The sequence below is a fragment of the Aythya marila genome, assembly GCF_965140915.1.
Source record: "Aythya marila genome assembly, chromosome: 1".
Lineage (NCBI taxonomy): Eukaryota > Metazoa > Chordata > Aves > Anseriformes > Anatidae > Aythya > Aythya marila.
Genome location: NC_139042.1, coordinates 29,091,819 through 29,112,159, shown reverse-complemented (window position 1 = coordinate 29,112,159; position 20,341 = coordinate 29,091,819). Strand labels below are relative to the sequence as shown.

The following is a 20,341-nucleotide window of genomic DNA, read 5'->3' as shown; positions in this document are numbered from 1 at the left end:
TACCCTACGTTTATTTTTCCACTTTTTGCAGTTTTGCAAGCAGAACGTGTGTTGCTTTGGGGCCGCTATCCCTCAGCTCTGTTACAGCAGTCGAAGTTCCTCGGTGCTCCTTTGGCGAATCCCCCGGGGTAACATTACAGAGCCCAGTACCAAACAGATCTCTTATTTCTTTACTGTGACAATGTATTTTTTTTTGCTCAAACAGACTGAAGGCTTTACATCAAATGTATGATAATATTTTATACAACTAATCAGTTTCTCTCCTTTCAAGATAAATAAAATAGCTTTTCAAAGACGTATAGTTGGTAATTTTATTAGACGAGCAGAGGGCTTTGCATGGCACAGCCCTTGCAGGGGTGCCTGAGGCAGTCCTTGGAGCAGTTCCTGTCTGCACAGAGAAGCTTTTGCACCACTGCACCGCCCTGCTTTTCACCACCGATTCTCTTCTCAGAACTGCTGAAAATAGCCCAGGATGTCAGAACGGGAGCGTGAGCTGTCATCACTTCCTCAGCCAGGTGTCCAGCTGCAGGCACTTCAGCCGTGCACGCTTCCTGTCTTTGCCTTGCCAGAATGGATGGGTGCCGGTGAGTCAGAGCTCTGGGGGGCTATTTACAGAACTGACACGCATGACATAATGCCGAGAGCACACAAGTGCTCTTGCAAACTCGCCAGTCTCTAAAAACATCTTCTTGTGCAGATACACATGCAGAGAAAGGCGTATTGCAGCTAGCAGCTTCTTAGCAGATTTTAAAATCTGCTTCAGAAGCAATTCTTGGTGGTCTGAAGCAGTTTTATTAATCATTTAATCACTAGGGCATTAATTTGAAAGGTGGAAACTGCTGCAAATTCTCCAGCCCTCTGGCTTTGCAGGCTCGGTTTTCATTCTGCTTACCCTTGCTTTATCTGGTGGCAGTTATTTTCCTTAAAAACACGAATGGTCTTCTAATTTAATCTCCCTCTGAAATAGCATCTTTGTTCTATTTCTTCTTTTCCCACATTATCAACTATGTAGCCACCTCAGCTTATAAATCTGAGCAAACGTTATGTCAGACTTTCTTCTCTTCTGATGAAAAGAAAGAAAAAAATCCCACTCGCTCTTTTTAAATACTATGACATTTTTATTAATGGTCTGTTAAAACCAAGCAAGTTTATTAAGAAACGAGTAATCAAAACGTTTTTATGTTCAGGCTGTGAACTTTCTACATCATTAGGTGGTACCCAGCAAGTCCTGTCTCTACGGAGTAATTAAATGCTTTGTTTTACAAGGAAAGCACATGGAAATTACTCAGATAACATAAAAACAGCACTTTACAGAGTTACCAGGTATAACAGAACTACTAAATGGCATCGCAGTGCTAACTCTTTAATTTCAGTAATGTAACTTTTAAGCGATCCTATTCCTGTCCTATCTTCTCTTCCCAATTCCACTTGATTCAGAAAGTGATCCACCTGCGTTTCCCTTTCTGAGCAGTTGAAGATCTCTCTTAGTTTCAACCCCAGGCACGTTTTATGCAGGACCACATTTTCACATAACAAATACCTTTTTTTGTTTGTGGTGTCCCAAAAAAAAGAACTAGACCCACCCCTTTATTAAGTACTTAACCTCCGAGATCCACAATGTATGTCTTTTTGCAGACAATCGTACAATGGTAAAATGCATCCTTAATTTCTTCTAAAGCATCCTGTGATTGGGTTTCAAGCACGTTTATGCACAAGCGTCCAAATTTAACCACTTCAGCCAGTTTGTTTCTTTAAACACTGACCTGTAAGTGCCAAGGAAAGTGCATGCAAATGATGGTTAACAAATAAATAAATAAACGTCTCTATGAATAAAGTACTGTCACATCCAGGTCAAATGATACACACTGCCTGAATAAAAGCCACCATGGACATAGGAGATCTTTAGGATCACCTTCTCTCAGTCCGGAGATGCTTCCTCTCAAAATTACAGGCTTTGGCAGCTGTTCTGAAACTACAGCTAAGCTTTAACGTGTACGGGAGGTGGGAAATGATGAGCAGGAGGAAAATGAATTGGGATAAAAAATCACAATGCACGAGAACAACCAAAGGCACGATTGGTCCTATTAAGCCAAAAAAATGCATCAGTGAGAAAACACCATTTTGACTGCAGTAGTTTCTGTCTGGGGCTCTCAGGATGTTGAACCACTGCGTTATGAGCCTGAGCCAGCACAGGGGAGGAGTGGTGGTGCTAACTCTGGGGAGTGGGATCCCCGGGGAGCCAGGCTCTTCATTGAGCAGAGAATGGCTTTGATCAGGTGTTGAATAATAAATAAATAAAATGGAGAGTTCATTTTGCCAGTTTGGGCTCATGAAGTAAAACAACGGGACTATTTGGAGAGACTTTTATCATACATTTTTTGAACTCATCATTTCGTAACTACCCAGGCGGGTCTCGGGCCCTGGGGTGAGGGGGGACAAAGGCTTCACCCCGTCCATTCCTGACTCAGCCAAAATGCTTGGAATTCCCCAGCCTCAGCTCATGTGGCATTGCCTTGTATCTGTGCTCTTGGTAGCATTAATGCTGGGCAAAGATGTTTTAACCAAAACCCACGAGGTTTGCAGTAAACTTGTGCCCCGATCTGAATGCTGTTTTATCTGTGTGCCTGCATCAAGTGCCCTTCAACACACAATTATCGAAACAGATCTCGCCCCCCCCAGAGGGAAGTTGTGGTTTTGATGAAACTGCATTATGTACTGCAAAGTTTTGCCCAGTTCTGTTTGAATATAAAATAGTGACAGAGCTGCTGAAGGATGCAGTTACGCTGCTGGACAAAGCTGTATGATCAAGGGATGGGGGAAAAAAGCGTGGTAGCTGTAGATAATCCAGTATCTTTCTAGTGATGGTTTGAAAACAGAAGTGATTTTTGTTTGTTAACCAGAGCAGTTTTCCAAATTAATTTGCTTACAGCCCTCTTCCTATGTAAATTTTGCTGACTGCACGCCTCACCCATCCAATCACATCCCCAGAGCCTGATGTGAAAAGGGGAACTACTCGCTCCTCTGCCTCGTCTTCTCTCCAGACTTGCTTCTCCTCTTCCTCCTCCTCAAGGAATACAATTGCTTGAGAAATAACCTGACATGGTCAAGGACCGCAGAAATGATGAAATGAAGCTGAGATCACTTAAGGGAATTAAATGTGGTTCTTGGAAACCACACGTGAGGATAAGAGTAAGTCAGCAAGGGATTCTGTGTGAGAGCAAGGTCTGAGTGAAGGTTGCACAACATCTATCAGTGCACTGAGCCTAGACAGCCAGCTTCTGGCCTGCTGCATTTGTAGGATGCCACAGAATGCCCTTAAAGCCACTTCATGCGGTCTTTTAAGAGAAATAATTTCTCAGAGTTAATTTACAGTTGCCTGTTAAACAATTGTAACTGCTTCATGAGCTCAGCATCTTCTGTAAAGGGGCAGCCCTGCTCTGCGTAACATGAAGCGGGATTTCATTTTTGCTCACTGTAGGCAGCGAGGAATCAGGTACCTGCTCCACGTGAGCCATCCCATCACCCTCACAGGTCAGTGATACGAGAGGTGCATCCAGAGGGCAACTCCTCTCACCTAAAACACCATGTAATGCAGTGGCGTCGTCACCCCGAGGGACCAGTGGAGAACCTACGACAATGTATTTGAACAAAGTGTCCCAGACAGCAAATAGCCTGAGTCTCACTTCCATGATTTTATCTTAAGACCGATTTTTTTTTCATTTTAAAATTATCTTCTTTCTTTCTCCACTTTTCGTAAAAATGATCTGTCTGGAGACAGGCACTAAGACAAGAATAAACAAACAAACCTCAAGTGGAACTTCCCTTTCCTGGAGATTTCATTCGGGTTTCTTGTTCTTAGTAACGAGCAAGCAGATGTTTTTCAGAGTGCTCAGAAACACTCCGAAATCAGTAATTTGTGTCCAGACTGATACTATTGAATGTTTACTGCCCCACTAGGCTGCCAGGGAACGTGCTTGGTGTAAAGGAGAGGAAGGGTTTTGTCATTGTCTAGAACAATGGGCATAACTGCCAGGAACTATATCCTGTGACACCCAGCTGAAGCTCTTCATGGTTTAAGTATTTACAACTCTAAATGAACATGTAGTGAGACAAAAGCTCCTGCCAATCTAAAGCCTCTCCGCTCAACAAAATGGATGTTACTTTGCCACGTATTTGGAAAAACAAGTTTCTATCTTCACTGGATGATAAACCAGGCACAAAGAAGCCCACTATGGCATAATAACTTAGTTTGATGACAGAAGTACACTAGAGAAGTTTTAGCAGCAAACATGTCACTGCCCCTTAAAATCCAGATACAAAAAACAAAAGGCAAATAATCAAAATAGGCGAGATAATGACAGCTTAGTTTGCTTACGTGGGCAAAGGAAGTTACTGTATTAGATTTTGCTGTCAAATTCTGGCTGTTGCCAGTGAACTCTTCCCATACATCTCTGCTGGAAGGCATCTTCCCAAAAGCTGTACGTTAGCAGACTTGGAGACACTTCCAAAGCTGGTGGATACCAAGTCTTTGTTTCCACACCTCTGCACGTTCTGACCATGGGTAAGCTCTTCAAGGAGAAGTGTTTCCAGGAGGGAAGAGGATGTGCTCTTCAGCTTGGTGGTGCTCGGGTCTCAGTTTCGGAATGCTCCCACTCTGCTTGCTTTGCTAATGAAGTTCTTCAGGAGATCATGGTCCATTTCTGCAAAGCCTTGCGTTTGTGTAACAACAGTCAAATGATTTATGCAAAATCTGAAGCAAAATTCTTCCAAGTCCTAGGAACAGATTGAGTTCATTTGTAATTTGAATGACCAACAGCAACATTATCATCATTATTTTCCTGTTTCAAATCTATCATTTAATTAGCAGACAATGTACCAGGTTTCTCACATTACCAGTCTCTTTTGTTGATCAGCTTCATTAGGTCATAAATGATAGGATGCAATTTGTCAATATAAACTATTCAACGAGCCCCCTCTGAAAAAAATAAACACAAAAATCAAGAGCAGCCACCTAAATTGACTCTTGGACTCCATCATATTTACTGAGCTCATTAGAAAAGGTTATTAGTAACTGACACCATCAGCTTTCCCTGCATACACCTACTAGAGCATCAATGACTCCTTCCTGCACTGAATTCAGTGGTGGTCCTGTGAAAACCAGACACCCTAGTCTTTTTGAAAATAAAAGCAAAAAAATGATAGATAGAGAAAGCATTTAGGAATTGAGATTCCTAGCTAGCTGTTGCTCACTGAACACAACTATATATTAGGATCTGTGTGTCTTTTGTGGTCAGCCTTGGAGTTTTATGTCCCTCTCCAGGTACTGGGATTCCCAGACAGCAGAAATGTTCTGTCTTACCATGGTCCTGCTGTAGAAAGACGTTCAGATATTCAGGACAAGATGGGTACGAGCCATTAAGCCATATGACTGTGGTTTTACTCAGCAAATGTTGTCCACTCAGACTGCTCACAACAGTGGCAATCCTTCTCTCCACCCACTGGGTCAGTTGGTTACCTGAGGAAACCTCAGCTGGTAACAACTTGCTGCTGAAGGAAAGTGAATCACCTTCTGCAGCAAGCACAGCTGGGAACAGCTGCAAGGCAAGCCTAAATGGTGGTATAATCCATGAGCTATAAACTCGTGGAAGTTAAGAGCAAAAAGAGGGCTTTTAATCCACGCCAATTTTATTCTAAGTAATCTACACAAACTTTGCAGCCTGTACAAAGAAATGCAGCAGAACACTGGTACATTTCCCTTGGAAACCTTTTTCTTAGACTGAGACTTCAAGTCTGTGCCTTTTCCAAGACGTAACTAAAGCTTTGACAGAGGACACAGCAAGAAAAGGGGTGAGAAAAGAAGAAAAAGTGTAGAACGAAGACCAAAGTCACCAACAGCTCCGATTTCAGTACACCTCTGGAGTGCTGCTGCCATTATCTGGGTAATTAGATGTTGCTTTACAGTCAGTGTGCAAACTTCCACATTAAAATAAAGTGAACAGCAGCTGCATTTCTGGTACTGATTGAAGAAGATGACCATGATACCAGAGAATTCTAGTGACTAATTTCTCCATTTCAAGAAATGCTATCTTTCTAACTAATTCTGTTATATTGAAGATGATCAACCTAAAATTTTCCACATTGTGCATTAGAAATAAACCTAAAATATTTTGTAGCAGATGACCTTTGTACTTCCTGAGGATAGAATAAAATTTTATCAAGAATTTTTGATCCTACCAGACGCGTACAATAGCCAAGCAAGCCTTCAGTTGATGTTCTTGCTGACGGCAGATAAGCACAGCACTGTAATCTGTCACTTGCAGTGTTCACATTGATGACCAAAAAAAACAACCACACCCAAAATCAAAAACCCCAAGCCCACAAAAAGGACTAATTCTCCCTTTCCAAACGTCCAAGCTATCACGCCCTTTTCCATAATCCTTTGGACGGTTTGTGACTGAAGTGCCAACACACTGCAGACGGTTCTCAAACCCATGTTGACTATATAAGTCCCCTGACTTACTTCACAACGCCCTAGACAGAGGTTATCCCCTACAAAGAAGTCTTTACAGCACTTTTCTAAAGCAGTTCTCCTCTATCCCTTTCTGAGACGTGGATGTAGGGAGGAGGACAGCCACCTACTCCTGTACCTGCTGCGCGAGGGGCGGGTAAACCAATTCGCTGGCTGATGACTGTGTTAAAATATCACACACGTTTTAAAACAATTCAGTATGCAGAATAAAACACTGAATCACAGGAGGAAGAGGAGGATAGCATATAGATAGTCATCTAGCCAATGTCATTTATTGTTTTTCTGACAAATCTCTACTACTTTGTCCAGGCTAGTTTCATTACTTCCCAGTACACCTAAATACATTTGCAATTACTCCACCTGACACAGGTCAACTACAGCTACTTCGATTTTTGAGATGTTCCAAACTGGTGAGAAGTTTCTAGGAAGAGAAACTCCAGAATAAACTTGTACTGAAAATTTCTGCTCTTAGGAGAATGAAATCACTCGGTCCTCCTCTCCTCTCCAGCTTCTCCCATTACTCGGGGCTTCTACCTCCACAACACGTCGAAACTACAATTCCTCTCTTTTTGCCTCAGTTGTTCATGCCTTCCAGTACTGATTATTAGTCTTGATGCTTTGGTTAAGTCTGACTTCATCTCTCTACCAGCAGCTGTTAATCTCATCATCTACTGACCTGATGTTATTCCTTCTTCGTTTACAAAACTCACTGTAAACTTCCAGCCTCCTCTTTGCAAGCCCAACATGGATTTATCTCATTTACTAATGCCATACAGCACAGGTTACTGCAACATTTCTAACTCAGTTTTTGTTTCAGTTCCTTCTCTCTACTTGCTTCCTATGCCTGGAACCATCTATCAACGCATCTTATTTTAAGCATCTGCATCTCACAACCAGGTAAAAGCAAAAGGAAAATGTATAATTAAAAAAATAACGTTACCAACTATGTATTTTGGCTCTTCTGAAAGGTCAAATTCTCTGTTTGGCTATCTTAGTTTATTGTTGTACAGCAAAAGAAACCTTGAACAGAAAGATCAGGACTTCTCCATAGCCAACTAAACTGCTCAGGTATTAACAATTGCTTTAAGTCTGAAATAGACACGTGGATTTCTTGAGTAACAAAACCCACCACATCATCATTCCCACGGTCAGCATAGCATTAAGAAGCTGAGAAAAGCAAAACATCTTTCAAAATATTTGTCTGTTTGGAAATAAAGTGCTGGCAGTACTGCTGATGACAGGTTGAGTGCCAGTGAAACATTCCAGAGCCAAGGGCAGACCAGAGGACAGGATACGGAGAGAGGAGTTAACAGTGGGTAATTTGTGGCATGACAGCACAATTCTCTGTAAGTAACGCAGTGAAAAATGGATTTTTGATACAAGCACAAGCATAAACAGGGAAGGACTTCACAGGTAAATTCTCCCACTGTTTGTACAGGGTGGTGCCAGGATGACTGTACCAGCTACAAACAGACAAAACGAGCAGGTGGAGAACGCAAAGGTGGAGAAGTGAAAAATGTGCTCGCCACGCAGTGCTGCACGAGCAGGCAGCAAGCAGGTTAAGGATCCTGACTCACGGCTGTAAGCCAACAGGTCAGGAAGGTATCGCTGGCAGCTGCAGTTTTTATAGGTTAAATAAAGCAAAACACGTCTGGGAAGTCAGAAAGGGCAATTGCAAGTAAACGTGACTCATACATTAAATGCAGTTAGGTTTATATTGTAACAGTTTCATTTCTGAGAAAGGAACTGTTTGCCTGAAGAGAAGTTCCCCCTACCTGAGCTTCATACTTGACAGCGGCAGACAGAAGAGCAATCGCGTTCTCTTCACAAATGCCTTGTTTGATTGTTTGCTGGCAAAGCTTTTTCAATCGGTTTTCTCTATAGAGTGTTGCCAAATCTAGCAGTCCTGTGAAAAGTCATACATCTTCAGCTATCGTGGTGCAAAAAATATACATTTCTACTCAAATTAATCAATTACTTTATAGTTTTAAGCTCAATTGATCAGACTTATTCTGTTTTCCCCCCTGGTGATCATGTGCCTTTTTAAAGGTCTTTGAATGACATATCTAAAAGGGACACTTGTAAGAACAAAGCAGTTTTTCAGATCTGAAGCAATGAGTTCTTTCTGAATGTTAGCTTTGGATCTTATTCCTTCCCCCCACTCATTCTCCTTGGGCATGTCTCCAGCTGCTTCTTCCTGTCACTTGCCTAACAGAAGATGGAAATGCTAGAAAAACAAAAATTAACAAGCCCTGCTTTCCTCATCCTGTTAGGAGGCACAAATTAACTTCTCAGAAACAGTAACCCTGAGTTCCATTTACGGCCAATACCTATTGCATCTTCAGGAGGGAGCCTAATACTGTCTGTATACAGGTATTCCAGGAAGGCTCGGTAAACGGGATAAGAAAATTCACTCATTTCTATAATTTCATCATCATTATTCAGTATGGATCGAAAATGTTCACACCTACGAAACAAGAAAGAGTTAAGCATGAAAGATGAACGGCAGTAAAATGTTGGTAAACAAACAAACAAACAAAAAGCAGTCAAAAACAGACCAAGTACACGACCATAAGCTTTAGCTATATTTTATAGCAGGCTCCCTTTCTATTTATAATATCTTTAGGGATGTTCCATGTATTTCTGAAGTCCTTTTCTTCAAGTTGTATATGAACTATTAATTTGATTACCTGGCTTGTAACAGATAAAGTTTAAATTATGTTAGACAATTCTCACATTTCAACCTGCCTTCTGCAACATGATCTAGTGAGGAGGGAAAAGAAGTTGTCAGTACTTTAGATATGACTCTTTCATCCCATATGCCACTTCATTTCCAAATGTTACACATCAGAATATGCTTTTCTTTTAAAGCAAAAGGGAGTTTGTACAAAGTCAAGATTTTCAAGCAGTCATTACTCAGCACAGTGGACGTAACTATATGGTTTAGTTTGTGGTAAAGTATACAGTTTGTGCCTTACCTAATTTTGAGAAGAACTTTATGGACATGGATGTATTTTCCATCCACTAGAAACTTCAGGTCTGCAGTTTCAGGGTTGTCAAATTCCTTCTTCAGTGACTGGGCTACTGTTAGATGGTCGTCAGGCTCTAGGATAAAAAGGGTAATTGATAGTGAGTGGTAATACTGATATCACTCATGATAACATCCTGTGGATCTGTCAGCAATTAACGTTCTTAATAGAACTTTTCTGTGAGGCTATTAAAAACTAACCAAACATAAAAACATGCTCAATATAAACATCTAGGAAAGCAAATAAGGGGCAGCTTTCAGTCCTTACTGGTTTCCTGTTCCAAACAAATATGCTTCAGACACAAAAAGCACGTCCCACTCTTCTACCTCATCTGTACAAGGCCAGAAAAAAATAATTTAATAGTCTTAGAAGTTTAACACTGTGTCTGATAGCAAATGCTATCAGTTGTTACTGGCTAAATTATTCCAGATAAAGGGTGTTGCTTATTATAAGATGCCCCAAAAATCAATAAAGCTCAGAGTAAGATTATCTGAAATAGTCACATGAGGAGACATTATCTTAAAGCAAAAGAGGACCATTAGATATGAAACTGTCCAGTACAATACCCTTAAAGGTAAATACCAGCAGTTACCAGCCTATTCAGAGTGTTCTTCCTTGAGTTGTGGTATTAGAAAAAATTCTTTGTATCCCTGTCTCTAGATTCCTGTGTGCCTCATATGTATGTACATCCCACTGTGCATATGACACTTGCATTATAAAGTTAACAGGCAGCCTTGAAAACTGTCTCCACAGAAAGGACAATGATTACAAAAGTGCTTTGGATTACAGATGAAAGGATGAGGGGAAAAAAAGCAAGGAAATTGCAGTAAAAATCCTTCTGAAATTACCGTACTGCAAAACTACTGTTACTTCTTTTGTATGGCGTGGTTTCAGACCTCTGCTACCAAGTACAGGGATTTTAATAACCAAGGCAAAGCTGAAGCTCTGCGGTAACAGTTTGAAGGATTCTGCAGTGTGCAGAGGTGAAGCCAATTTTCAAATCTAAATGCACCAGAGATCCTTTTATTTAGAGCTTAAAACTGACAAACGTGTTTACATGAATCAGCCGCCTCGTTACCTGGGATTTTAGTGCAGTAACACGATTTACATCTAATTAGCATTAGACCAATACTAAGAATATTTATAATATCCACAGGAATTGAGCATATTTATTACAGTTCTGATCAAGCCACCCAAGCCCAACTGCTTCAACTTAGAGCAAGGGGGGGTCTTTGGACTATGCCCCAAAACATGAATTTGGGGGAAGACATCTCCTCAGGGCAGGATTCTCCACTGAATCCCCTAGTCTCTCAAAGATGAAACGTGACTGCTAGTATCAACGTTTCCTCAGCCCAGCATTCAGAATGGACCAGGGGAGCAAAGTGTGTTCAGCAATTGTCAGACAAAAGCACACGGCAACATAAAAGCAATTGCCAGGACAGCCCAGAAGTGGGACAGATGCAGGATGCACTCCCCACAGTTCAAATTACAAATGAACAAGTTGCTGTGCTCTAGCTTTTCGCTCAAGCTCCCAGATGACATCTACAGACAACCCCAAGAGTCTCACCTTGGATTAGGTCAGTGATTAGCAACTGATATGGAATTGAATTTGTAGCTGAAGAATGAACTTTAGGAATTTTCATGAAGAAATTCTTCCCTCAGAGGGTGGTGAGGCCCTGGCACAGGCTGCCCAGAGAAGCTGTGGCTGCCCCATCCCTGGAGGTGCTCAAGGCCAGGCTGGATGGGGCTTTGAGCAACCTGGGCTGGTGGGAGGTGTCCCTGCCTATGGCAGGGAGGTGGAACTGGGTGGGCTTTAAGGTCCTTTCCAAGACGAAGGTCCATTCTATGATTCTGTGATCTTCAAGTTAATCAAATATCTGAGATCCAGTAACTTGCCTCTTCAGAAGCTCAGGTCATGATCACTTGTGATGTGCCTGGGTTTCTAAGTGCCTGGGACCAATTCTGAATGTGCAAATTTGACTCCCCCCTTCTTAGTGGTCTACTTAAAAGGCATCAAAGAAAGTTTCATGGCTCCTAATGACTCTGCATCGCTCCCTCATTTCTTCAAATTCAAACTCAGCTTCTCCACCCATGGCCATTGCACAGTAACATTGAATAGTTGCACAAGAAATACAGCATGTACCAGCTATTCAGACTGCCATCCCAACAACAAATGCACACAAAATACACAAAAACATTGCATTTCCCATAGAAATAAATCATATTGATAAAACGGACAATCATTTAGCACTACCCATTTTTATAATTCCATCAATTTGTAATTCCCAGTATATTTTTTTTGCAATAAACTAAGCTTAAGCTTCAAATACGTGCAAGCCTGTTTTGTGGAGGAAAGATTTTATTTAGAAAACGTTGAAACAAAAATATTGAAGCTCACCTACTGACAGGAGACGCCACATAACGGCAGGGGTAGCAAAGCAAGCAAACACATCGTCAGTGCAGGCAAAGTGAGTGAGGTGGGGAAGGACCACAGACTGGCCGCGGCACTGGCCCCACATGTACACCTGGCCGCTCTGGGTCTTGGCAGCCGAAGTGTGAGCAGAGTGGCAGGCTGCGATCTCTATAACTCTGAATTCACAGGCAGAAAAAGAACAAAAGCAAAGTCACTGTCACAAGAAGAAAACGCAGTGAAAAAGCTCCCCACCTCCTGCACGGCCCTGGCGCAAACCCTCTCTGCAAGCACACATGCACTTCAGGTTGCAAGAACGTTTTCCTAACATAGGTGGCAAAATTAAAACAGCCCTCAATGTTCCTTCGAATAGTGTGCACTCAAAGTTTCCTGGTGAAAATGCCTCGTGGGTGTAAGGAGCTGGTGTTGCGGCAGAGCACCAGGCTGCAGCACGCACTCTGCTCCCTCAAACAAAGCCACGAGGAGTTCCCAGTCTCTGCGTGCCTTCGGTGGTGCTGCACAGTGGGGTGAGCTGCTGCATTAAGCTGTGGAGATGAGGTACTGGAGAAGATGAAGGAGAAAATGAGGTGTTGCCAATAAGGAAAAAAAAAAAAAAAAAAGGTAGGTCTAGGTAAGATTTTTGTACTTTGAGTCATCACAGAAAGTTAATGAGAGCAAATCTTGCAAATCTTTTCTGCTTGTTTATAGGTAATGGTCATAAGCTGACAATCTAAACAGATTTCTTTTAATTAAAATACTGTAGTGTCATTACTCATACGATTATTATTACTCACACATAACAGACTTTCATTCTGAAAATGACAAATTCAAACCAAACAGCGCACTAAAAGCTGTTTCTAAACATGTTCTAGTTATGGTAGGCTATCTCAGTGATCCTAAAGTTGATTTAGGATTTCCTCACTCCCACTGTGTACAGCATTACACAATCTGCTGTTTTGCAGCTTGAACTACAGCTTATTTACTTGTTTTCCCAGCTGCCTGGGGAAAATAGCTGGGAAACAACTTGTTTAAAGCTGCATGTACAAATCTTGCAGGCTTTAGTGAGGTAATACTCTCACTGACACCAGGAATGCACATTCTGGCCAACAAAAGGGGAAAAGGCAATGCACAGTATTAAAATGTGCTAAGATTTCAACTGCAACCAAAGTGTCTGGAAAAAAAAATCAAGTTACTTTTTAACACAAATGCAAAGAAATAGCAATGTTCAAAAGCAGGCCGTGTCTCAGCACCAGGGAGGAGTTCCATCTTCCTTGCAGTAACAGACACAGGCACATGGAGGAGGAGATGTGATGATTTTCTTATTATTCACAACAGGAGACCACAATCACCACTCAGCAGTACTGAATAGATTCATCTCTCAGCCCACACAAATACACGGCTCTGAATTAGCACTAGAAATAACTGCACCGCTACCCATCAAGGACTACAGTGAAGTATTCAATTTGTAAAAATCTAAGGTTAATTTTCAGGCAACGATACCGAGAAAGAACACAGCTCTTTCTCTCTCCCCTGGGTGATGAGCTGGATTTATTAGCAGCTATAACACGTATTGCAGATGTCCACTCTTCACCTTTTCTGTGTGTATTCCTTGTCAAATGTAGCATGGTAAAACACAATTTATATTCAGAGGCATTAAAGCTTTTATTGTTGGCTTCAAATAATGGAACTACACCAGCAAAGAGAAACTGCAATTAAGACCTACGAAGTGCAGTGCTCTTTCTTTTCAAAATTTCAGCTCTTTAAAGACCTAGGGGATGGGATCCCCTGGAACACTGCCATTAGGGGCAAAGGAACTGACCAGAGATGTCAACTATTCAAGGATGCTCTTACAGGACAAGAACTCTTCATCCCCTGTGTAAGAAATCAAGCAGGGAAGGCAGGAAAACTGTGGTTGAGCAAGGCCCTGCTGGTCAGACTGAGGTGCAAGAGGGAAATGCACAGGCAGGGGAAGCAGGGACATGTGGCCTGGGAAGAGCACAGGGATGGTGTCCGGGTGTGCAGGGATGGGGGCAGGAAAGCCAAGGCACAGCTGGAACTGAGCTTGGCGAGGGATGCAAAGAATGACAAGGGATTCTCTAGGAACGCTGGCCAGAAAAAAAAGGCCAAGGAGAGTTGTGTGCCCTCTGATAAACGAGAGGGGAGAACTGGTAACAGCAGACAAGGAGAAGGCTGAGGTACTCAGCAATTTCTTGGCCTCAGTCTTTGCTGCCAGTCAGGCTTCCCACACCTCTCGAGTCCCTGAACCTCTGGGTGAGGTTTTGCTGGGGGAGCAAAGTGCAAGCAAAGAGAAGGTTAGAGAGCACCTGATGGAAATGAACAGGTACAAGTCTGTAGGGCCCGATGCTGTGCATCCCAGGGTCCTGAGGGAATGGGCTGATGGAGCTGCCAAGCCTCTCTCCATCCTATTTGAAAAGTTCTGGCAGTCAGGTGACTGGAAAAAGGGAAACATCACTCCCAGTTTTAAAAAGGTTGGACAGGAAGATCCAGGGAACTACAGAGCAGTGAGCCTCACCTCTGCGCCTGGGAAGATCACAGAACAGGGGCAGGCTGGAGAAGTGGCCCCACGTGAACCCAACGAGGCTCAACAAGGCCAAGTGCAGGTGCTGCATCTGAGTAATCCCAGCCATGAGCACAGACTGGGAGAAGAGCTCACTGAGAGCAGCCCCGAGGAGAGGGATCTGGGGCTGTGGTGGCCAAAAAGCCAGGCAGCAGCCAGCAGTGTGGGCAGCAGGGCAGGGAGCGGATTGTGCCCCTCTGCTCTGCCCTCGTGAGGCCCCACCTGGAGTGCTGCGTCCAGGGAGGGTGTGGGGCTGGGAGAGCGGGGCCAGAGGAGGGCCATGAGGGTGGGCAGGGGCTGGAGCAGCTCTCCTGGGAAGGCTGAGGGGGCTGGGGGTGCGCGGCCTGGGGAACAGAAGGCTCTGGGAGACCTCACTGCAGTCTTTCAGTACTTAAAAGGGGTTTATAAGGAAGATGGAGAGCAACTTTTTAGGTGGTTAGGTAGTGAAAGGACAAGGGAGAACAGTTTTAAATTAAGAGAGGGATTTAATCTAGATGTTAGGAGGAAATTCTTCCCTCAGAGGGTGGTGAGGCCCTGGCACAGGCTGCTCAGAGAAGCTGTGGCTGCCCCATCCCTGGAGGTGCTCAAGGCCAGGCTGGATGGGGCTTTGGGCAACCTGGGCTGGTGGGAGGTGTCCCTGCCATGGCAGGGGGGTGGAATAGGTGATCTTTTAGGTCCCTTCCAACCCAAGCCATTCTATGAAAATCAAACCTCAATGCATTGAATTTGTATGTCAGACAAGCTTCCAATCCGTTCACACTCAGCAAAAGAACTATTGTAAAAAATGATAGTCTGTTTCTTAAAAAAAATAAGTTTAAAAATGACATAATTTTCTGTAGCTCTTCTGAACATATGCCAACTGATGTCTGACTGATAGAATGGAAGTATTACCTGTCCTTATCCACAACAACTGTCGTAGGGTAAGACTGGTTACTTTTATTCCCAGTACCTAACTGGCCATACGAATTGGCTCCCCAGGCATAAATCTGACCTTCATCCGTTAGCACTAACGTATGTGCACAGCCACAGGCAACCTGTAAGAAATAATAAAAAGAAAAATCTCATTTGTATGTAGTAGAAAGTTAATATAGACAGATGTGTGTTATGTTATACATTGATGTTATTGATTGTACTTCACTATAGTTAATAAAAAGTTTAAAAAATGACAAATACAGGTAAGATGATTAAAATGGGACACAAAGTAGAAAAGTGACTTTGAAGAAAAAAGAAATCAGTGAGGAAAATGACTAGACAATCTAAAGAGTACAGAAAGGAATACCTAGGGACTGAGAAAGAAGGAAAGCTACATGGCAAATATGGACAGTGTGCTGAAAAGATGTGAAAAGAGGTAGACCGAGTCTTGCACTAACCCTGCACTATAAGCAACTACCCCTACTTGAATAGGTTACCACTATAAAAACAGGTGAGGTCTCCCCAACTCCTGATTACACAAAACTGTCCCCTACATTCTGCCAGCTCTGCTGCTTATCTCTCCAGAGATAATTTATATCAGTGGAAGGAAATTCTCCACAGCTGGGCCTGAGGACCACCAGTGTCCATACAAGATAAGCAACAGGAGCAACCATCCAAGAAGTAAAAAGAGATGAAACTGTCTAAAACCAATTTACCTTGTTCAAAACTAGCTCATGTACCATTATATAGTCTGCAAAGCAGATACAGCGTAAGTACATGTAGTCCACTGATATCCAGGAAGCATGTGATATGCTTTAAATGAAGTAAATGCTTAAGTGATTTGCTGATTGGATGTCTACAGTTTAGTGTTAATGGGTATCAAGCAAATGAAGTGGATGGAAATAAGATTTAAGGCAAACTGACTGGAAGCTCATACTATCTAAACAGGGCAATACACGTGGGGGAAAATATATTTGCTTTATTATATTATTCTCCAGTAGGAACTGTTATCAGCAAAGCTACAGACTACATCCTAGGACCTAAAACTATGTAATAAATGAGCTCACTTCAATTTCAATTTCAAATAATAATCCATAATTTATCTGATTAAATGTGATAATTATGATTCAAAGTTCAACACACTCTTGTAAATTCTCACTAGCTTACAAAAACATTTTTTTCCTAGCAGAACACGTCATTTTCCTGACAGTGTCCTCAGTGTCTCAATTTAAAACTTTCAGTACCAGTTCTGCATTTACTTTAAATATTTCTGATTGAAATATTCTATAAAGAAGTTACCAATTTGCTAGTAGGACTGATGGCAGCTCAGTTATTTGGTAGAGCTGAATAGCCACCCAAGTTCAAGACCAGCCATGAAATCATACCAACTGTTGACTAAAAGCAAGTGGGGAGAGCTTAGTCTGACTCCAAACACCTGCTAGTGATTGTGGCTGAAGTGCAATTCTAAAAATGATATTAAGTCTGCCAGAAGGACAAAAATACTAAACTGAAGCTTCTTCCCAGACAGAAATACAGTCTAATGAAGAATAGGGTAGCCTAAGAAGACTTTATTAAAAATAGCATTTATTACAAATGTTGGGAAAAAATATTTATTAGAAAGGACCGAACATTTCTAAATTCCTAGTCCTCTTTAAGTAAAATCCTGACCTCACTGAAAACAATGGCGCAATTCCCACTGAACTCCACAGGGTCACAGTTTCTCAGAGGTTCAGTTTAAGATGCAAGTTTTCATTCTGATAAAATGCACTTTAAACAAAAGATCCGGGACTACATTCTTCACATGCAGAATATTAGCATTTTTTCAGTTGTTCATAAAAGGTTTGACACGGAGCATCACACACCTACCCTCTGTACACGGATGCCCTGCAAGGCTGCAATTCGGCATGGTGTTGGCTGATTACCACTGCTGCCCAGTCCAAGCTGCCCATTACCATTGTAACCCCAGACATAGACCTTAAAAACAAAAACAGGGATTTCAGTTGTTTGCTTGTACATTATTCTTCTGAAACCAACACAACTACTTCATTGTTCCCATAATAATTTCTTTCAATATTTCAAGTTCCCACACCTTAGGATCTGCACTGTATATGTAGACATGTAAGTATGTGTGTATATATACACATATATACACAAACCCTACATAAATATACAGATAACTACATATTTCTTTTATGTATATGTTTTTCTGTACCAGAAATGACAAATTTTGGATGCTTCATCAGTTAAAACTTCCAAGTGTATGCTCATCTAAAATTCTAACCCTTCATAACTTCTAAAAAAGATGAGTATGAAAGTGGAAAATAAGTGATTCATAGGGCCATTCCCCAGCACAGAGCAAATTCAGCATGAATACTTCCCTTTTTAAAAGAGCTAATTTCTCATTCAAAAATCTTCTAACACAGAAGAAAACATATTAAAACAAGTATAAACTGGAAGTTCACAGCAGTTTGAGTAGACTATTAATGGTTTTGCAATGAATATAAGAAGGAAAACACTGAGTACTGGTAATTTCAGTGACATATTACACTACTCTAATGCAGTCAGTAGCTACCAAAGTCTAAACTGAAATGCTTGAAGTGATGAATCTGGAGAGGAACTAGGCTGCCCTAAGTCTTCAGCTCAAATGAACTACAGTAGAAGGAACAATATATCCCCTTGATACCCTCACAACGGAGATTAAAAAGTAATAGAGGGATTCAAGGTGTATTGAGGTGGAAAAACATATGCAATATCCTTTTATTTTCTCTGTTTTTCTTTTTTTCTTGAGATAATGTGTATATATGGGCACTGAAAACTAAGAAAGTATTGACTGATTATTTTCACACTCGATATATAAGATTCTAGTATAGACAAAATACTTTATTTTGCTATAAAGACAGCAGTGGGATAACATTAATCAGTACTTTCTTCTTTTGTTAGAATATAATACCAACTCTAGAAATCAGTAAATCAGTTAAATTAAAAAGAAATGTTAACATTATCATGAAGTTAACATGGAATGTTAAATACACATACTTTTATGATTTTATCACTACATTTGTAAAAATCTGACCTTCTAAAGCATTGCCTTTTTTTTTTCTTCCTTCAGAACTGTATTTTGATGTAAATTTGAAATTTAATACCTGAATTCCTTCAGGAAAGCCAACTTCAGTAGTTGATACAAAGTAATAGTTGATAAATGTTATGAGTAACCTCATAAACCAAGAAGCCAAATATTAGTGAACAAATTTCTGTTCAACTTCTTTCTAAAAAAGAAGCTATAACCAGCACAAATAGGAAATTGTGCTTAAGTATATGAGAATATGAAACACAAGTTATGACAAAGATTTTTACAAACAGTACAAGCAGGTGGATTTGAGGGATTCTGGAAATAAATACTGCTTTTCCCAGTGATAGTACATTACTGACAGGTTTAAAATGACCCAAATCCTATGATACTACATACAGTAAAATGCAGTCATAAATTTCAATTAAAATTTCCTACCTCTCCATTTTCCACCACAGCCATGGAGCACATCTGTCCACAGGCTATATTAACTACTATTTTATTTTGTAGGCAGCTGGTAACTCTTCGAGGAATCGGTTGATTAGCTGTTGAGCCAGACCCAACCTGGCCTGAGTTGTTATAACCCCATGTGTATACCTGTCAGAAAAGGATTGTCATCAAAGAAGAGGTTATAACATGCAGCTCTAAGTATGCATTCAAGAAAGAAGTTACATGCATTAAAAATACATTTTGAGTTTGTGTTCACATTTTCTTTTAAGATTTAGGGAGATACATAGGTTTACAATATAATTGTTTCTATCAAAACTATGCCACTCACAGTATTTATATATTCCATTCTTTAATGTTCCACCAAACAAAGTTAAGAGGCAACACAACAGTTGCAATGGTACAGAAGATTTGTTCGATTTCCAGAGCCCAGAGCAGAATGACTGACTGCACACAAATGGCATCTCAGAGTAAATGATGATAAAACTGTTTACTTCACTGGGTAAAACTCCTGACATGAACACAATTTAAACTGATGTCAGTTTTAATACTTTTTAAGCATCTACAGTAAGGTATAGAATAGGAAGAAATGATAATTTCTTATTACAAGGAGATGTGGCACTGAAATCCATGTCCTGCATGCACTTCAAAGTAGATAGACTAACAGATTTCCCATTTTTGCTAAACATTTTTGTTGCATCAGCACCCTGAGGACAGAAAGCACAACCAATGCACTAGGTGCAGTATGTTTTCCAGTTTCTCATGTACTAAAATTTCATTAGGAGAAAAGAGAGATTTATTCTAGCTTTTCTCACCTCTCCATCAGATGTTAACACCATAGAATGATGAGAGCCACAAGCAACTTCAACGACTTTCTTGTTCACCAAGTTAGTGGAGACTTGACAGGGAACCAAACCATGATTTGTTGTACCATTGCCCAACTGGCTATAAGCATTATGACCCCACGTATACACTTCTCCTTCTACAATAAAAACGTAAAAAGCAGTTTCAAAATCTATTTTTCCAATGGCTACATAACATAAAATTACAAACTGAAAAGCCAAATTCAATAACACATTATACATATTTAAGTATACATGTGCCCTTTTTGGATCCTAATCCTATGGACTATCCCATCTTCTCATAGTGTTTACCACAAATCCTAAAGGATAGTACCACCATAATCTTCATAAAAGAAATCAGATAGCTAAAAGAAAGGAGACAGAGCGATACAGAAGAGAGAAAGATGAAATGACAGGAGTCCCCATTTCAGGTTATGTCTTTGTTACTGAGAGCCAGCCAAAATTTCCGTCTGTGTCCTGGCCCTGTATTTCCCACTTTTGGAAAGTTCAAATAATAAGCTTCTCAT

General features: G+C 41.1%; 2 protein-coding genes across 6 annotated transcripts in view; one reads left to right on the top strand and one right to left on the bottom strand.

Annotated features, from left to right (window-relative positions):
• Nucleotides 1-295, top strand: part of RB1 (RB transcriptional corepressor 1) — a 79,951-nt gene extending 79,656 nt beyond the window's left edge. For both annotated transcript variants that reach the window (XM_082761585.1, XM_082761584.1), the window contains one exon: nucleotides 32-295. In XM_082761585.1, the coding sequence (XP_082617711.1) occupies nucleotides 32-179 (148 nt within the window). In that variant the 3' untranslated portion in view covers nucleotides 180-295. The remainder of the gene's footprint in view (nucleotides 1-31) is intronic.
• Nucleotides 296-447: 152 nt separating this feature from the next.
• Nucleotides 448-20,341, bottom strand: part of LOC309878728 (RCC1 and BTB domain-containing protein 2) — a 33,742-nt gene continuing 13,848 nt past the window's right edge. For all 4 annotated transcript variants that reach the window (XM_082761605.1, XM_082761604.1, XM_082761606.1 and 1 more), the window contains 9 exons: nucleotides 19,788-19,954; nucleotides 18,964-19,122; nucleotides 17,325-17,432; nucleotides 15,438-15,580; nucleotides 11,957-12,147; nucleotides 9,508-9,634; nucleotides 8,860-8,996; nucleotides 8,305-8,435; nucleotides 448-4,773 (listed from right to left, as the gene is read on the bottom strand). In XM_082761605.1, the coding sequence (XP_082617731.1) occupies nucleotides 4,633-4,773; nucleotides 8,305-8,435; nucleotides 8,860-8,996; nucleotides 9,508-9,634; nucleotides 11,957-12,147; nucleotides 15,438-15,580; nucleotides 17,325-17,432; nucleotides 18,964-19,122; nucleotides 19,788-19,954 (1,304 nt within the window). In that variant the 3' untranslated portion in view covers nucleotides 448-4,632. The remainder of the gene's footprint in view (nucleotides 4,774-8,304; nucleotides 8,436-8,859; nucleotides 8,997-9,507; nucleotides 9,635-11,956; nucleotides 12,148-15,437; nucleotides 15,581-17,324; nucleotides 17,433-18,963; nucleotides 19,123-19,787; nucleotides 19,955-20,341) is intronic.